The 17,208-nt window shown below is 39.9% G+C and overlaps 1 protein-coding gene across 6 annotated transcripts in view; it reads left to right on the top strand.

The window, feature by feature from the left end:
* Positions 1 to 17,208, top strand: part of GFRA1 (GDNF family receptor alpha 1) — a 260,122-nt gene that overhangs the window by 200,119 nt on the left and 42,795 nt on the right. For all 6 annotated transcript variants that reach the window (XM_068688820.1, XM_068688819.1, XM_068688816.1 and 3 more), the window contains one exon: positions 2,146 to 2,485. In XM_068688820.1, coding sequence (XP_068544921.1) covers positions 2,146 to 2,485 — 340 coding nt within the window. The remainder of the gene's footprint in view (positions 1 to 2,145; positions 2,486 to 17,208) is intronic.

Below are 17,208 nucleotides of genomic sequence, written 5' to 3'. Positions count from 1 at the left end.
CGTTTGATTTTTGAGGTGTTCACATTCACAGTGCATTTTAATTCTGTCAACATTTACTATAACTGTGTATCCTTAATGGAAAACATATATATGATTGTTAGCAAGGAGGTGCTTTAGTACATCTTTTCTTTTTTTTTCTTTTAAAAGAATGCTATATAATAAAGTAAGCTGATGTCTGTCTGCATTGTTATACCCCATTCAGAGCTCTTCCACAGAATCTGGTTTTAAAGAGTGGAATTCAGCAGTTGACTCGCAGGCACAAATAACCATGTAATTACTCTGCAATCACATAGTAATTAGCATGTACTATTCATATATTGCATAATTATATGCCCTACAGATTACATAGTAATTATATTTGTACCAAACATATAATTCTATATACTGTATCACAGGAAAATAACTTGGAGAGTTCATAGTTAAGATTATAGATATACGTTCATATAATGCAACATTTTCTATAAAAGTGTTACAACCTTATGAGAGGTTTGTATTTTCGATAGCATCTCTTCTGCAATCTGGTTTAGCGTAAACTGACAAGAAATGGCTGGCTGTTAATTTACAGGCAAATGTTGTATGATTATAATTTTGTAGCGTGTGGAGATAAGCAGAAATTTGCAGTTTGTTGTGCAGGAAGCTGGGCTTGGGAAGGATTCAGAGCATGGATATTAAATACACAGATGCTAAATATATTAATGTAGTTACAGCATATCACTAGAGTGAAAAACAAATTCAATGCATTTTACTTATCCATTGGGTTGTTTCTGAACATCTAAGATGCATGGGGTAGTAGCAGGTAATATGTTTGTGCAATGCTAAGTGTGTGCTAGCATGCAAGGCACAGGCAGTTCAAGCAAATGCAGTAACTCGGTGTGCCATGCCAGCCAAACAGCATCACCTGTCCCTGCCATGAAAAAAAAAAGAGAAAAGATTGGTTGGCATCCTGGTCAGGGAACAAGGGGCAAGGTGGTATGGGAGAATGAAGAGGAATGGCACTGAGTCGTACAAAGGCCTTGGACTCAGTTTCTGGGAAAAGGTCTAAGTGGTTGCTGCAATGTTTTCAATATTTGCAGAATATCTTTTGTTCAGCTTGCAAATTCTGTAGCAGTGGGAAATTAATGTATTTTCTTGGATCTGTGATGTTGGCATTCCCATTATCCAAAGCAAGTTTATAATTGTTCTTAATTGAATTTTGTACTCCGATGCCAGTTGCCATCATTTTCAAGCAAAGCATATGTTGGATTTTAATATCTGGATAATGTATTGCAAAATTAAATGTGTAATTATAGTCTTAACTTTTATCTGAGCTTATTTTTTTTCCTATAGCTTCTCGTAATGTGTGCATATGCATGCGTGTGTGTAAGGGAGTGAGACGCCTGGTTTTAAAGTATTTCTTTCACAGTGACTTATTAATTCTATATCATCTACAAAGCTTGTACACTCAATAAAACTTTCAGGGTTCAGGTTGTATTTCTAGGTCTTACAGAAATATCTCAATCTGATCCTGGAGCTCACAGAGCTTGTGGGTGGCGTCAGAGCCCTCTCAATCATGGGGCTGCACCTGCTTGCCTTTCTGTCTCTGTGGGCTGTTTTAGACCTCAAAAACTGTAGTAACAGGCACGTGGCTTTCACATGCTGCAGAGTACACAAATTACATTTAAATGTTGTTTCTTGGTGTAGACACTGAATGTCATTTTTACTGTTGAATGAAAATAAAAAAAATATGACAGAATAACTGCTTTCCAAAACCAAAATTAGGAGCCCACGTTCTAACTGTGCTCTTGTGCAACGGGCCAAATGTATCCCTTCCAATTTACCAGTGATTTTAATAGCATTTAAGTGTGGCCAAGTCTTTCCCAGTTTTCATCCTGCATGTCAGCTGCAAAGAAGATGAAGTACAGCCTGCCTGGTGTAGTCGTCATTTATTTGCCAGCGCTTTGATCGTAACGCATGCCTGTGTTCTTGTTCACTTGTTAAGCCATTACCGTAAGAAACATAAGGACTGGTTACGGTTTCTGGCACTGAAAGTTTTGTACGTAACAAATATATTATCAAGATCTCATTAACAGAATGAAATAAACACAAACGTCAAAACACAATATAAATGTGACACGTTTCTTACTGCTGTTGTGTTGTTTTTTCTAGTGGAGCCAGTACTTTCAAAGGGGAACAATTGCTTGGATGCAGCAAAAGCTTGTAACCTAAATGATACCTGCAAGAGGTTCAGATCTGCTTACATAACCCCCTGCACCAGCAGCACGTCTAATGAAATCTGTAACAAGCGGAAGTGTCATAAGGCCCTCCGGCTATTTTTTGACAAAGTTCCCCCAAAGCACAGCTACGGGATGCTCTTCTGCTCCTGTCGAGACGTAGCCTGTACAGAGAGGAGACGGCAGACTATTGTTCCTGTGTGTTCATATGAGGACAGGGAGAAACCAAACTGCCTGAATTTACAAGAATCCTGCAAGAAGAATTACATCTGCAGGTAAGATAGCACACGGCAGGGGAGTGATTAATGAGGTTCCAGAGAGAACTTTTTGGTACTGCTGGATTTGCCAGGACTGGGGGTCAGAATATCCACTAGGGAGTAGGATGAGTCAGGGAAAGCAGCGAAAGCCTCTGACATCCCTAACAGAATAACAAAAGCCTGCATCTGGTTACAGTGCGTGCCTTCTCCAGAGCTGTTGACAGCTACTCCCTCGTATTAAGAAAGAATTTTTTTAATCCGGGGCTTAATTTTTGCACATTTTTGTTGGGATAATTTTCATTAGGTGTCTCTATGAAATGATGTCTCAAAGTGATTTTATGTCCCACTAGTGACCAGGTGAAAACAGAATTATTCTTTGTAATGGGGTTTGTTGTCATTGCGATATAGCGAGTGAACACTAACAACAGTGGATGCAAGCCACATGGTGGACTTTATATACAGTCACAATAAACAGACTACTTGCAGACTTCTGCTTCATGGAAAGAAAAGGAGTCCACATTTGTGGACTGGACCCCACAGTCTTGTTAGAACTGTTCTAGGTTTGGAATTGTTTTATCTCCCCTCCCCTGACAAAAGTGCTGGGCTGATGTAAATGGAGGGTCATAGATTCAGTGACCTGATTCCCAGTCTCCTCCCTCTGTGTGTTTGGCATAGCCAGGCAGCACAGGGCGATGCTTTGCATGACAAACTGGGTCCTTCTGCTTTTATTAAGTTCCCTGCAGGTTGTCACACGATGCTTATTTGGTGCCATACAAGACGTCCTCTGCCCATAGGAAATGCTTTATTCCTACTTAGCATTGTGTATGTGTATATAAGAATGCTGTTCTGCTAATGTTGTGTTTATGAAGTTAAGCCCAAGAACTCATGCTCATTTTGAACATGTCAATTCCCTGTAGATTAATAAAATCTGTGAAATGCAAGTAAGGAAATAAACACTATTGTAAAATGTCAAGGACACTGAAGATATGTATATACATGTATATGCCTCAACAAGTACATATATATGTCTGGTAAAATACTTTGAAGTCCAGATATGAGATCTCCACTGGTGATGTTAAACTTGTAGCCATAGCATCTCGCCTGTACCCGAGGCGTTGGCGGCTGAGGAGGCAGCAACACTCTGCCCTCCGTGGCTGGGGGAAGTCAGGAGCCACTTTCCTGCTGCCACAGACTAGAGCAGCTTTAAACGAGGGCAGGGTTTTCATTGCAGTTCAGTGAGTTATGTTCAGTTATGTTACCTTCATGGTTGTTGCAGTCTGTGAAAGCTGGACACTGGTTCTGGAGGCAGAACCACCCCTTTTCCATTTTCACGTTGTGACGTTAGTCTTTCCTCCTTGTATATACTGTCTTACCTAGATTGTCTTACTTAACACAGGCTCTGCTAAGTTACAGCATCTTCAGTGTACTTTCTGCCAAAATTCCAGTGTGTTACGGTGCCAGGGAAGTGGGGGAGAGGGTTTTATAGGTAAACTTCATCCTTTTATCCAGGCTGTAGTGCTCAGGAATTGCTTAGTTAAATTAATGCCATTACTTCTCTTATGACTGTGTTTTCCTTTGGTCAGCTTTGATCTAATGTTGTCCCAGCAGCTAAGTTTTTAATGGCATTTTGTTTAATCTGACCTCATAGGCCTGGTGTTCTGCTTTCTCCGTTCCAGCACTGCAGAACAGAGCTTGGGAATACGGCTGCTCACGTTGCCCAAGGCTGCAGCCAACACTAGGGTGAAAACGAATTTCTTTATGGGTTCTTCCCCTGACTTCCTTTCTTTAAAACTCCAAATTATATCATTTGGACTCTTTCATGTCTTGGTGAGTACTGGCTGTCAGGAGCAGGGCAGTGCTGGCAAGAGGGAACGGGCAGGCAGATGTCTGCAGAGTCGGGGCACAGTCAGCAAAATGCAGTGCTTGGTCCTGCACCTGGGGGTACAGTAAATGTCACGGGTTGCTGATGGCTGTCCCATGTCGATGCTAATACCTCCAGGGCTGTCTAAACCACTAGCATGTTTAGTACCTTCCCCCTCTCCTGTCCCAGGGGGGAGAAAACAGCAGCAGAGCTGTTCCAGTCTATCCATAATGTGGTGAAAGGCATTTTGTCTCTGAGTTGTTGTGCACTTAGAGGGAGATGGTGTGGCTTGTTCCCTGTGATCTGCAGGAAAACAGGGACTTGGGCAAGGGAAGAAAGAAGAAGCAGAGATCACATCTCCTCCCTGCTATTAAAAATATTGGCATTGATAAATATCAGTCTACGTGGTAATTCCAGGCATGTTTACAATAATTAAAAGCAGTAGTCATGAGACATATAATTCTAACTTTGAAAACTTCTATTTCATTTTGAAATCAGAACTAGTATCTAAATGAGAGAAAAAATCAGGACTATGTTCTGACTTCTGTGAAACTGTCATTTAGAAACTATTATTTGCATGCCCGCTACATCCAACAGAGTTTGTTCGTAATGCCAGGCAAAACGAGGGGGACAAGTTCTAAGGGTTTCATAGGGTTTTTAAAGGGTTTCTGAAAGTAAATGTTTTCCAAATGCTGCTTGCTCGGAAATGCAAGGTTTGAATCTGCCCCTGCTCCATATAAAATGTCACTTGGGCCTATGCCCAAGTATGTATTTAACCATTCAGTTTTGGGTGCTCTTTAAAAGCTTTGTTTTGGATGCACATATCACTGAATCTGTTTTTTAAACAGAATTAAGAGCAGAGAAGCAATTCAGCCAAATGGCAGATGCCCCTAACTGAGACGGCAGGACACTTTGATTTTTTTTTCTTTTTTATTCATTCATCGATCAGTTATAAAGTCTTGATTGAGGGAAAAAGAGACCAGAAATGTCAGGAAATGCAAGTAAGCTCTGACTTACGTAAACAGTCCTAGTTTTTCAACTTCATCAGAATATTGAATAGTTCATGGTTCATTTTCATTATCATTTTTCTGCTGCCTCTCCTTGTATCCCAGTCCATATGCCACTCTGAAACTGATTGGAGGCTCTCAGGCATGCCTGTCAACTCTAACTAAAAAGAAAAAAAAAAAAGAAAAAGAAAAAAGAAGCCATTAGAATTCTTTTTCATTATGAACATAAACAAAACTTCTAAGGAAGATCATTGTACTGTCAAAAACTTTCACCAGTTGTCCTGGAATATCTCAGACCTCTGAGGGAACTCCTCTTCTGATTACTTCAGCCACAAATTAAACCTCAGAAAGCTGACTGGCATGCTTTAGAAATATCATTCTGCAGTAAAGGCAGGACAGCGTGCTTCATTTTTGTCAGAATCATGTTTGACAGTATTTCAAAATACTGTTTTCATTGAGCAATGAAAGTGTGAGACATTAGTTTGGTCTTGTTAATAATTAGTGTTTTGAATTTGCATACTTTTGTTTTCTGGATGTGTTCATCAGGCACTGAGCAGAATGATAATGATGCAGATATATTGCTTATTAACAGAACAGAAAAATAGAACAGTATCAATACAGCCATGTGCTGTAAAGATCTGAAAAGATAGGATTATTTTTTTTAAGACTTTTTAGATTATTTTTTTCTTAAATAAGAATCTAGTAATTGAATGCAAGTTTCTTGTCTTCCACAATTGCTGCACTCAAAATGGTGAAATAGCAAGAAGGTAGTTCAAACGCAAGATATTTTTGGCACTCTGTAGTGTGAGATACAAATCTTTATAAATGTGCTTTCATTGGCATTCATTGGCACGTTCTTACCCCTCATACAATCGTTTTGGGATACTGCTGTCAATTGTTTCTGGTCACTTGTTTAGTCTTAATTTTGGTGCAAGAACACATTCAACTCTGTGTGAAAGATATTCAGTTCTGTGTGAAAGCATGTACGGTTATAAGGACCTTGCATGAAGATATGCAAACATTTTTATCAGTGCGTAAAATAGCTCATTCACAGCGAGAGCTAGAACAAAAGCTCAGCTGCTTGCTGTGTTTCCTGCAAACGCAAGAAACTTGCCAGGAAATTAATTTCCCTTCTTTATATTATGTTGAAATTTCTTATGATGATTTCCCGTGAAAAGGGAGCCAGTGTATCTGTGCTTGTTTATTATAAGTCGTGTGCAGGTCTGTGAGCGCTTCACACCAGCACCTGTTTGTGCAAGTGGCCTCTCTGCACGGGACCTGAGCACTGCTCCTTAACAGGCACTTTATGGGATGCAGACTGCACACCCTCACGGGTAAGGTTTACTAGAGGAGTGGTGGCTAAAGACTGTAAGGAAGTTTGTGAAGAGATGCTGTAAGTGTTCAGCCAGCTGTCTGTGCCCTGCTACAGAAAAGGGGGAGCCCAGCCTCTTGTGCTAGGAGGGAGGCTTCAGCTGCAGTGTTAGCAAGTACCAGGGAGGAGGGCCTTCAAGGGATGTGTGGGGGAGAGAGAAGAGGTGGAGGAGAAACAGGCCTTTTTCCTCAGTTCTTCTATTCCTTAGGCTTCTCTTTCATTTTTCCTGCTTCCTCCCCTGCTTTATCCTCACACCTCTTCCCCTTGCTTAGTCCCCTTTCATCTCCTCTTCCCGATTCTCCCAGTCATTACACGACTTTTACTGCTGCTGCCACATTTGGATCCTCTCCATTACAGCCTTTTACAGCCCCTCCTCACGGCTCTCCTGCGTGTGGCTCTTTTCCTTCCTCAGTATCGTGCCACAGTCCAGTGATCATCTGTAATTCAGAAAATGAGAGGGAAAACATAGGTGCATGCTCCCCCCTGGAGCCTGTAGCTTATACCAGTTACAGTTTGGTGGCCAGCTGCTGGGCTGCACTGCGTGGTCTCTGTCAGGCTCTAGGTGGCTGCCCACTGGGTGTTGTCACGAAGGACACAGTGGCAGGGTACAGTGCTGTGCAACAGAGCTGGATTTGCGTCCCTCTGGGGTTTTTATATCAGTTGGGCACTTGAAGCTGTCTGGCAGCTCCTTGAGATTACTGTTGTGCTGTGGGTATGCAAAACCAGGACAGCAACGTAGTTTTCATAATGCGGTTAAGGACATTAGAACAGGGATGCTCTTGATTTCGAGAGACGTGCAGGCTGTCTATATTTTGTTTGGAGGCAGAGTCAGGGAGTGGGCGAGAAACTTCGTGTGCTGCCTGACTCACCCTGCGCTGGATGCAGGATGTCTGCAGGGTAACGAGGGTAGCCTGGGCTCAGACTATCTGCAGGGGCTCTCTGCTCTCTGCTCCTGGCCTCTGGGCTTGGCTAGGGGAGGTTCCCTTGCTGCACAGGGCCAAGCGAGGGAGGAAAAAGTGGAAAACCTGGTCTTTTAATGAATGAATTGATAGAAAGGAATGATCACAGTTCAAAGAATTCAGATGATGGGGTCTGGGGGGAGGTGGGACAAGCTGGTATGCTTGGAGCATGATGGTGTAGTGAAGTTTGGGGTGTTGGGGGAATTGCTAGCCTGGAAAAAAAATATGCAGACTTTGCAAAATAAGCAAAAACCTTTCAAGTCAAGGGAAAATAAAGTAGAAAATGCTGCAATATCAAATTACTTGCTTCCTTTTGAGTCCTTTACATGATTCATTACATTGATGTCTTTTGTTAGCAGAGTAAAACATAGTATTACTCTCCCCTCCCCCAACACATTTAAAATTTCTCTCCTCTGATCAAAAGTCAGAAGGAATCAAGCAGTTCCTCCTTAAAACATATCCATAAATCCCTAAGGAATCTAAAAATCAGAACAACTAGCAAACCAAGTGCTTTGTCCCTGTTAAAGTGTAGATCTTGTTCTGGAGTGCCAAGATCTGCTTGGCCAGTCCTCATTTATACTCTCTCTGTTCTGCTTAAGAGGGTCTTGAAGATAAAAAGCGTGCTGGATGATTGACATTTTGTTGAGCAGTGAGAGAAGCAAAGATGCAAGCAAGGATATAGTAATTAGAAAAATGGCTCAGCTGTATTCCTGCACCAAAGTTTCACATCACTTTGTGCTTTAACAGTGAGGAGATCCTCAAGCACAGGGTTTTTTTATGCTCGAAGAAGCAGTAACCAGACAGTATCTTCACACCGAGGTCCTTTGGCAGGCAAGCTTAAAACTCTCGAAGCAGCATTTCTGCAGCCAGCTAGTGCCTCCACTCATTCCTGAAACCCAGGAATGTAATCATAAAAAGGTAGTGTAATTCTTTTATGCCCATTGTCTGTAAAACAGAAACTAAGCATTGTCAGAGCTCTTTGGTTCAGCTGTTTTATGTTTTGCATGGTGTAGCTTTGGCAGTATCCTCATGTTGCTGAAGTCCTGCTATTCCTTCCTAAGTATTTTTTAAGGATAAGAGCTAACTGTGGTGCTGAATATCCATTATTACCTTTCTGCAGAGTTGCAAAAGTGAAAGAAGGAATAAAATATTTATGATTGTTAGAAAAATCATAAAATGGAATTGGATACAAATTATTAGACTTTTATGGATCATATTTAGATACCTGATCCTCCAGGTCAGTCCCTTGTTAGCCAAAACAATGCAGCGAGTTAAAGTACTCACAGCCACCAGTAAACTTCAGCTCTGAGATCTTGGGGGTATTATCATCGTCCAAACAAGGTCCTTCCTCTCTGTGCATCATTGTATCTGAAAAAGCTTGTTCTCTAGGTGAGAAAGGAAAATTGCCTGTATAATACTATTTAAAAAAAAATGCAGATTAGAAGCATGAGCCAGAAAGGGGGTTACAGCAGTGGGAATTCAACCCATTTTGTTTGTTCCTTTATCACGCAGGACAGCTGAAACTACATTTGTTAATGAAGCAGTTTCACACATGTTTAGTCAAAATTTTTGAAAGCCAGGAAAGTTAGATTTGACATTAAACTTTAATAGAATCTAAATTTGGAACTACTCATGTTCTTACGGTTAAGCAAGCTCTTAATTGCTTTGCTGGATGGGGTTCCAGTAAGACTACTGTTACCACTGATTTGTTGAATTGTTAATTGAGAGATTTTTTGTAGAGAGCAGAAGTTCAGCATCCACTGGTTTGCACGAGTAGTTTCCACTCACTAATCTGTTAAATCTGTTGAAGAGAACATTTTTGATCCCTTTTAATATACTCTCAGTCACATTTGGCTAATCTGCTATTTCTGAGACAAGGGAGATATATATATATATCACAATAGCATTTTCTTTCATAAATCAAAATGTTTCCTCATTTACCTCAAACCACATATATACTAAAGGCAAGAAACCACGGTATGTTTTATGTGTATAACAGAGATACTATATCAAGTCCATTTCCAGTGTACTTCCTCTGAGATCAGTGACTTCAGTGGATTTATTCCAGGGATGAATTCAGCTATTCCTGTTCTGTGTAGGTGAATCTTCAGGCAGTGCTAATTAAAAGAATGTCAACTGATTTTGCCATTCCATTATGCTGGACTTTGTAAAGGTTATTTATATCACTCTACATCAGGCCCTAGTGAGAGAATATTTCTGGTGGCAGTTCATCCATTAAAATAGCTGCAAGATAATGTAAGCACTAGAACTAAAAATAAAACTTTGTTTCTCAACAGAACAAGTGACAGCCACATGCATATTTTCAAATTTTAGCATTTTAATGTTTACTGAATAGAAATTGCATTGCTTTCATTATGTTTTAAGCACTACCATGCTACTGATGGAGTAACTGCTGTTAAGTGGAAAGCCACATGTAAATGTACCAATATCTGAAAAGACTTCTCAGCACAGAAGTTGTTTCCTATGCTTTGATTATCTGCTGGCTTTAAAGCAAGTGGCACAGGGAAAGTTTTCTGATATGTGTTTACTGTTGAATATAGATTTTCTGTGTGAGATGAATGTGACCCTTGCCAAAGATTATTAATAGATGCCCTTACATTCACATATTTGTGCTTACAGTTCAAACACATACTAAAAAACATTAAAATAAGCTTTCATATTATAAAGCCCATATGAGTTAGACATCTGTTAAATTAAATCTTGCCTGTAGTACTTGAATACTTAGTCCATTTTCTCTTGCTCCAATTCAAGCACAAACTACTGTGGTTGTCCTGTCAGTTACGATGCTCCCTCTTCTACTTAGGCCTTGTGAAATGCTGGAGATATGTCTCAGTAACCGGTCATCATGCAGCACTGCAAAATATTCTTCAAAATGGACAGTGTCTTTCAGATGAACTTCTGTAATCAGCTGGATGTATCACAGGCTGTCAGCTCTCTTAGCTGCTGTGGCCACGTTCAGTTTTTTTAACAGTGGAGATTAAAAAAAGAAACAACAAGCCTAGACTGTCCATGTCATCCTTAACTGGTAAAAGTGATTTATTTTCCAATCCTATTCTATAAAACAGTGCTTTTCTTAGCATGGAACATCCGTGTATCTTCTAAAACCAAGTAAAATATTTTGAATAAGATCAATGGTATACTAGTTTGCTAGTGCCAGAACTTGGGGACTTTCTATTTGATGGGGATGTTTTGTGCATGACATAAAAAGCTTCCCAACAAAAGAGACTCTAATCTGCTTTTATCTGCTGTGGTTCCGACTTGAAATTTGTTGTCTGACTCCTGAAGTCAGAACAGCTTTTAGCATAGCTTCAGGATGAGTTTCAGCTATGTTGGCTGCGGGCCCTGCACAATCAAGTGCAAGGATGCACTGGGCACCCTTTCTTTCCTTTAGTCAGGAAAGACTGGGAGGGGGCGAGTGGACACAGAGCTATTCTGTTCAGGGATGCCCCTGCAGGGACATTGGAAAGCAGAAAGAATCCCTACATAACCTTAGGAAACCTGATGATCCAGTGCATCATATTTTTGCCAACAGGAACTTCTCTGGTAAACAGAGAACCGAGATGCTTATATAGATGCTTACTTTAGATTGTTTTCCATCTCCAAACTCCAATTTTGTTTCATGCTTGAACCAGCAATATTCTGTTATAGTTTATTCAAGTGGTTACAGAGAATATTATTGTCATAGATGTCTTTCTCAGGTACTTGGAACCACATCCTTTCAGCGTGCACTCATGATATAGTTGTTAATAAACACCTAAGCATCCAGTGGCACACTCAAGGACTTGCTGTGGCACTAATTTCTTTGGCTTGCTCTTTGAGCGTGACAATGATTTTCTTAGGTTTCCAGTCTGTAATTCAGACACTCCTGTCTGCCCAGCTAATGAAGTGAGAACAACTCTATCCCTAATGGACTAGTTCTTTCCTGAGAAACATGCTATCAAGAGACACTCTGGGGCTTGGACATCTTTAAACATGACAGTCATTTATATTTAGAAGCTTAAAATTAAACAGCGTAAAGGAAATGAAATAAAATGAAAATGTACAATCTCTTGGTACTCTGAAAGTAGCTAGTGGATTTGTTCATGTTATTGGAGAGCTTTGTTACAGATAGACTAAACAGAAATCTTACCAGCATCCCCTGACAGAAATCATGGATTGACAGTTCAGCCTATCAGTTTGTAGAAGATACTCAGAAAAGTGTTTTCTTTGCAGTTGAGAAGACAGAAACACATTATGCATGCTTAAAGTCAATGCAAGGAAACAGAGCCCCACAAAACATATTTAATATAGGTTTGATTTCCTGTGGAATGCTTTCCAGATGTTCTCTCAAACAGGCCTCTAAAATATGGTCTGAGGTAATTTTTTTTTTTTGCAAGCAGAAAGAGAAAATTCTGTTTTGTGTCACTGCATCAGAAAATCACTGTTCTAATTCCTTATTGCATTACCTTGTGCTCGGGATTTGCACCATATTTTTCAAAATTGGTTTTACTACACAAAAGGTCAGTAGTATAAAAATATTTACACTCCCCAATTGCAAATAAATCATACTTATTTAGGACCACATTTGAGCTTAGTAGTTTTCCTGAAATCCAAAGGAGACCTAATACATTAGAATAAAATTACTCTAACACATGACCTTGAGTTACTTAGAGGCTTTAACTAACGCTGGTAAACGATGAGATTAGTGTTTTGGTAAGGTCTTATGGTTTTCTGTAGCAGACATTGTGTAAAAATATCCAACAGATCCCTTGCAGATAACCCGAGCAATGGGAAAGAATAGGATTAAAGGCAAATGGTATGTGACATACTTTATTATGCATTGCATAAGATACAATAATAGAAACCAGGCGTAGAGTATGTTTATTTTAGAGCACTTTTTTAATCAGAAAAAAAATGAGTTAGTAGAAAAATAGAAAGAATACATTTATATTGTTGATTTTAAAATATAAATATGCATAGGCGGAAGTGTTCTTAATTTTACGTGACTGGCTTTCTAGTAGTTAGCTCTCCGCTACCTGGGTTATTATATGTCCTGTAAGCAGAAAGCCTGGATAATGCAGGTGGCATCAGGCAAGGTGGGGAGCACGGTGCAGTCGGCCAGCAAGGCAGAAGCCTGCTGGGGCAACGCACGGGTGCTCATCTGGAGCAGGAAGCCTTGGTGGGCTGCCGTGGTGCCTGGAGCCAGCTCCGTGAAGCCGAGAGGCCTCGGGATAAATCCTGTGTGGTCTCTGCTCTTTGTTTCTGTAGCCAGTTACTCCACAACCCAAATAGGCTGCCTGTACGTAATTGAGGAGTGTCTGTATTTTACATACTTCCAGATAAACAACACAATTTTTAAAGATAAATCAAATCTGGAATCAAATATTGGCGTGGGCTTAGTCTACAAGTCATTTAAAATAACAAAACAGAAGCAAAAACAGATAAAACCCAGCTTCTTCCAGCTAGTAGCTGATGTTTGGGATCAAAGATCCCAGAATGGTTTCTGCAATGGTTTTTATAAAAGATTTGGATCATCTCACATGAGAGAAACTGCTTTTGGTATTCAGGTCTTGGGAGCCAAGTGGTCTGCTGTTTAATCTTCACATTTTTTTACCCCTCAAAAAGAAGTAAAAATGCTCAAAATTGCCTTTTTTACTTCAAAAAGGGTGTGAATACTGAGGTGTGTGTCAGGGCTTAGTGAGGGCTGGGGACTCTCTGGGGGCCCCCGAGATGAGCAGGCCAGGAGCTCGCAGGCCGGGCTTGACCCATTGCCACAGCCAGGGGCAGCCCCAGGCGTCAGGCAGCATTTTGGGGACAGGGACTGGCCAAGTGGCCCTGCTCAGTGTGGCCCTCAGGCAGGGCAGGGCTGTGGCGGGCTGGAGGGGGCTGTGGGCAGGTGGGGGAGCCCCAGAGGCGGGCAGGGGCCTAACGCCCCTCAGGGCTCTGACACGGTCACTGAGGAGGATGATAGCCAAAGAAAAACCAACGTGTTTCTGCTGAGAGAAATTAAAGTTCCTGTTCAATAAATATATGTAAAAATGCCCATTTAAAGAAAGAATCAAAAATGGCAAAAAATCATGGTTGCTTACAGGTTCTCAAGTGTGTGTCCACAGCTAAGGTGATCTGACATGTACTAGTATTGCACATTTCTAGTGCCTTTAATGAAAAACAGTCTTCAAAGATGGGTCGGCTCTAAATTACTAGGTGCAGGGAGGATCATTTCTCTAGTGATGGAGCCACTTTGTGTTTTTTTTCAGCTCACTGGTTGATAGAGCTCCTTGTGTTGCTTTTGCCTTGTTTTCTTGCTGCCCACTCACTACGTGTTTATGAAACAAAGAGAAAATGAAAAGCTCCTCCACCAAAGAACCTGTTAGTTTGGACACATATCAAGACCTCTTGCCCATATTGCATCCCAGCAGACAGACATAGCACCACCCCAGCTATACAGGAGCTATTTGTAGCTATGGAGCAAGATGCTACATTTGACCCCCACAAAAGAGGAACAGCTATTTTGGCTTTTTTCTTCCCCCTATAATGGTGTCATTTATCACTCTGACATGTATTCATTGACTTAGTCTGAAATTTCTCAGTGTCAGATTTATATTTCTTTTCTCTTTTGAATATTGATGCAACACTTCCCTTACGTGACTGCACTGCATCTGCCAAATGGTGTCTAGACGCTAGAGCAGCTTTAACTAATTAGTGTAGTCACTCCAGTCACTCAGCTTTGGCATTTACGAACCCTTTATGGTACTGTTGTTGAGCCATAAATAGATGCCTAAACACAAGCAGCAATGTAAAGAGAGGCGGTAGTGAGCATGTTCAGACTTCACCCAACGTCACCAAGGTGAATACAGGACAGCAACCCTGTTCATAACCAAGGTAAGAAGTTGTAACCACTCACTTGGGCATGGCAGTGTACATGAATGCAGTCAGCAGAAGATTCATATTTAGTGTCCTTCTCAGGTTAATATCACCACGGCAAAGGGAAACCTAAGAGAGAAGATTTCTCTTTAGTGCCCCTGCCTACAAGCAGTTGAAAATTCATAAAGCCAGAAGAACAGAAGTAAGGGAAATCAACACCCAATAGCCCACTGATAAGGGTAACTTTTGGAAAGGTATATTTGGTTCATAAAGTTGATTTCCAGTAAACCGTGGTTTACAGGGCATCCAAACTGAAAATGCAGATGTAGAAATTATCTGCAACTTCATTGTTTGGACTATACCTTCACATATTGCATCCTGCATTTCTGTGCAGCCAGTGCTGAAGTTGAGTTGGTGAACTTTAGAGAGGGAGTATGGATAAATAACAAAGATAATTTCATTAAATAACTTCTACAAAACCTTGAAAATAAATTTAGTGAAAACCTAATCAATGTTGCCTATGCAACAAGCTGTGCTAATATAAAATTAAATTGTCTCAAAAATTATGAGCAGATTAAACACAATACTGCTATTAACAAGCCTTATTTGTAAGCAAATTTTGAGTTTTGATTTACCCTGCTGAGTATCTGAAGAACTAGTATCATAAGGTAAACAAATTATCTTTGTTTTCTTTGTATTCTTAACTTTTACAAATTATTTTACTGGTGTTAACACAAAACATTAGAGAACAGTAGGTTTGGATTTTTTTTTTTCTCTTTTTCACAGAAAGACTGTTTGTTGTTTGATCAGATTTTCTTTGAATTTGCCGGTAGGATTATTCTTATTTTTTCAGGTAGTGCTATACAAAATATTTAAAAGTAAGCTTTCCAGAAGATCTATAATGTACTTTGAGGAGATTAGATTTTCCAGGGCTAAGCTAGAACTCATTTAATTTTGTTTGTGTTTTAGTTTGTTTGTTTGTTTGTTTGTTTCTCTACAAAGAGATTTTTTTTTCTTCCTAGGAAAAAGATTTCTGGGTGCTGCTCTTCAATTTTATTTATTTATTTATTTGTTTATTATGCAAGGGAAAGAATCATTAATGCTGCTGAACACAAAGGATTTGTGATTCTTACATGGAAAAAGAAATTATTACCTCCTTCTAAGTGTTAAGCACAATATAAAAACTTCTTGGTTTTGTATCTAGTCATCTAGTAAATAGATACATATATGTACATTGCACATGTAAAACCATGGGCACACATGGTTCAAGTGCTGTTTGTCCTCTAGATACCAAACTGCTCAGCTGTGAGTTAGACACTTACCCACAAGTTACTAACCTCAAGTTGTTTCCTGCTGAAGAAGCACAAAGTTAGCACAATATGCATATATGTGTTTTTTTTTTAAATAGACTGTTATCATCTGATTGCTTATCAAGCATGCCTGAAAGGATTGTCTCTTTTACCCAAACTCTTCTTAATAATCATATGCAATAATTTAGTATAAATTATACTGTATCTAATTAGGCTAATTTGTCTCTTGGTAGACAAGCAGCAGTACCACCGTTTTGTATTATTGATGAGGACACTTTTCTTGGTGTCGCTCTACTGGAAACTCAGGGCTAGATCATCAATGAGCAGGTCTTCACTGAGCACGGTGGAGTTATTTTATGGCAGGTGGACACTTTTTTCTGTTTTTATTTGTTGGTCTTAACTTTATATCCCATGGAAGTTTATCCACATGAATGACAGGTCAGAAGGGAGTAAGAACTTTGTTAGTATGAAGTTTGGATGACTCAGAGGGGATGTGTATGACTATGTCCAGCAATGCTTGGACCAGATCTATCTGAACTATATTTGGCTTATGAAAATGTAAATGTGCAACATTATTAGGTTATTACCTTCTGCAACCACAAAAAACCTTCAGAAATTAACATAGAAATCAGGCTGTATGCAAAGGGATCAGCAGAGCAATTTTAGTTTCCTTCGGTGTTTACTACAACAAATAAATTATTCAAGCATACAGGGTAGTAAATGGTTGGTTTTATTCCATAGTCATCAGTACTTACATTCAGAGAAAAGGAGTGTATATTTCTGGACCAATGCAAATAATAATCTAAGGCAGAACTGTACAATTAAGAATGATGAAACGATTGCTATTAGTAGGATTTACAGAAACCTTAGAAACTGTCAACGATCTTTGTTCCCAATTGCCCAGAAAGCTGGATCTTTGGATTATTGACAGAGAGCGAGTCACCACAGTGACATAGGGTTTCCTTGCCCAAATTCTCTTCATGGTGCTATTTTAACTCTTCCCATCCTTGTAATCTGTGTCTTCTCAGCTTGTACCCTGGTAGGTACACCAGTAAAATGGAGATTCTGTGGAAATCTAGACATATAGAACATCTTGAAGGATATGTAGAGAGCTTGACTTTCTCAAGCTGTTAAAGGTTAACTGGGTACAAATGTCCATCACAAGGTTAAATGGTTAAATAAGTGAAAGGAGGGAGTGAAAACCTGGCAGTTGACTGTGGTTTGAAGGAAACCATGAATTTGCTGCTGTCGGGACAGTTATGGATGGAACTAAAAAGAGGTCATGAGAATGGCTCAGATAAATTCAGGTGTGGTTTGCATACAATCTATTTATAGGATGCTTTTTGAAACTAAGCCTGTGAACCTTTT

Source organism: Anas acuta, chromosome 7 (genome assembly GCF_963932015.1).
Source record: "Anas acuta chromosome 7, bAnaAcu1.1, whole genome shotgun sequence".
Classification (NCBI taxonomy): Eukaryota; Metazoa; Chordata; class Aves; order Anseriformes; family Anatidae; genus Anas; species Anas acuta.
The sequence above is the reverse complement of the archived record's forward strand: the minus strand, read 5'-3'. Positions and strand labels throughout refer to the sequence as shown.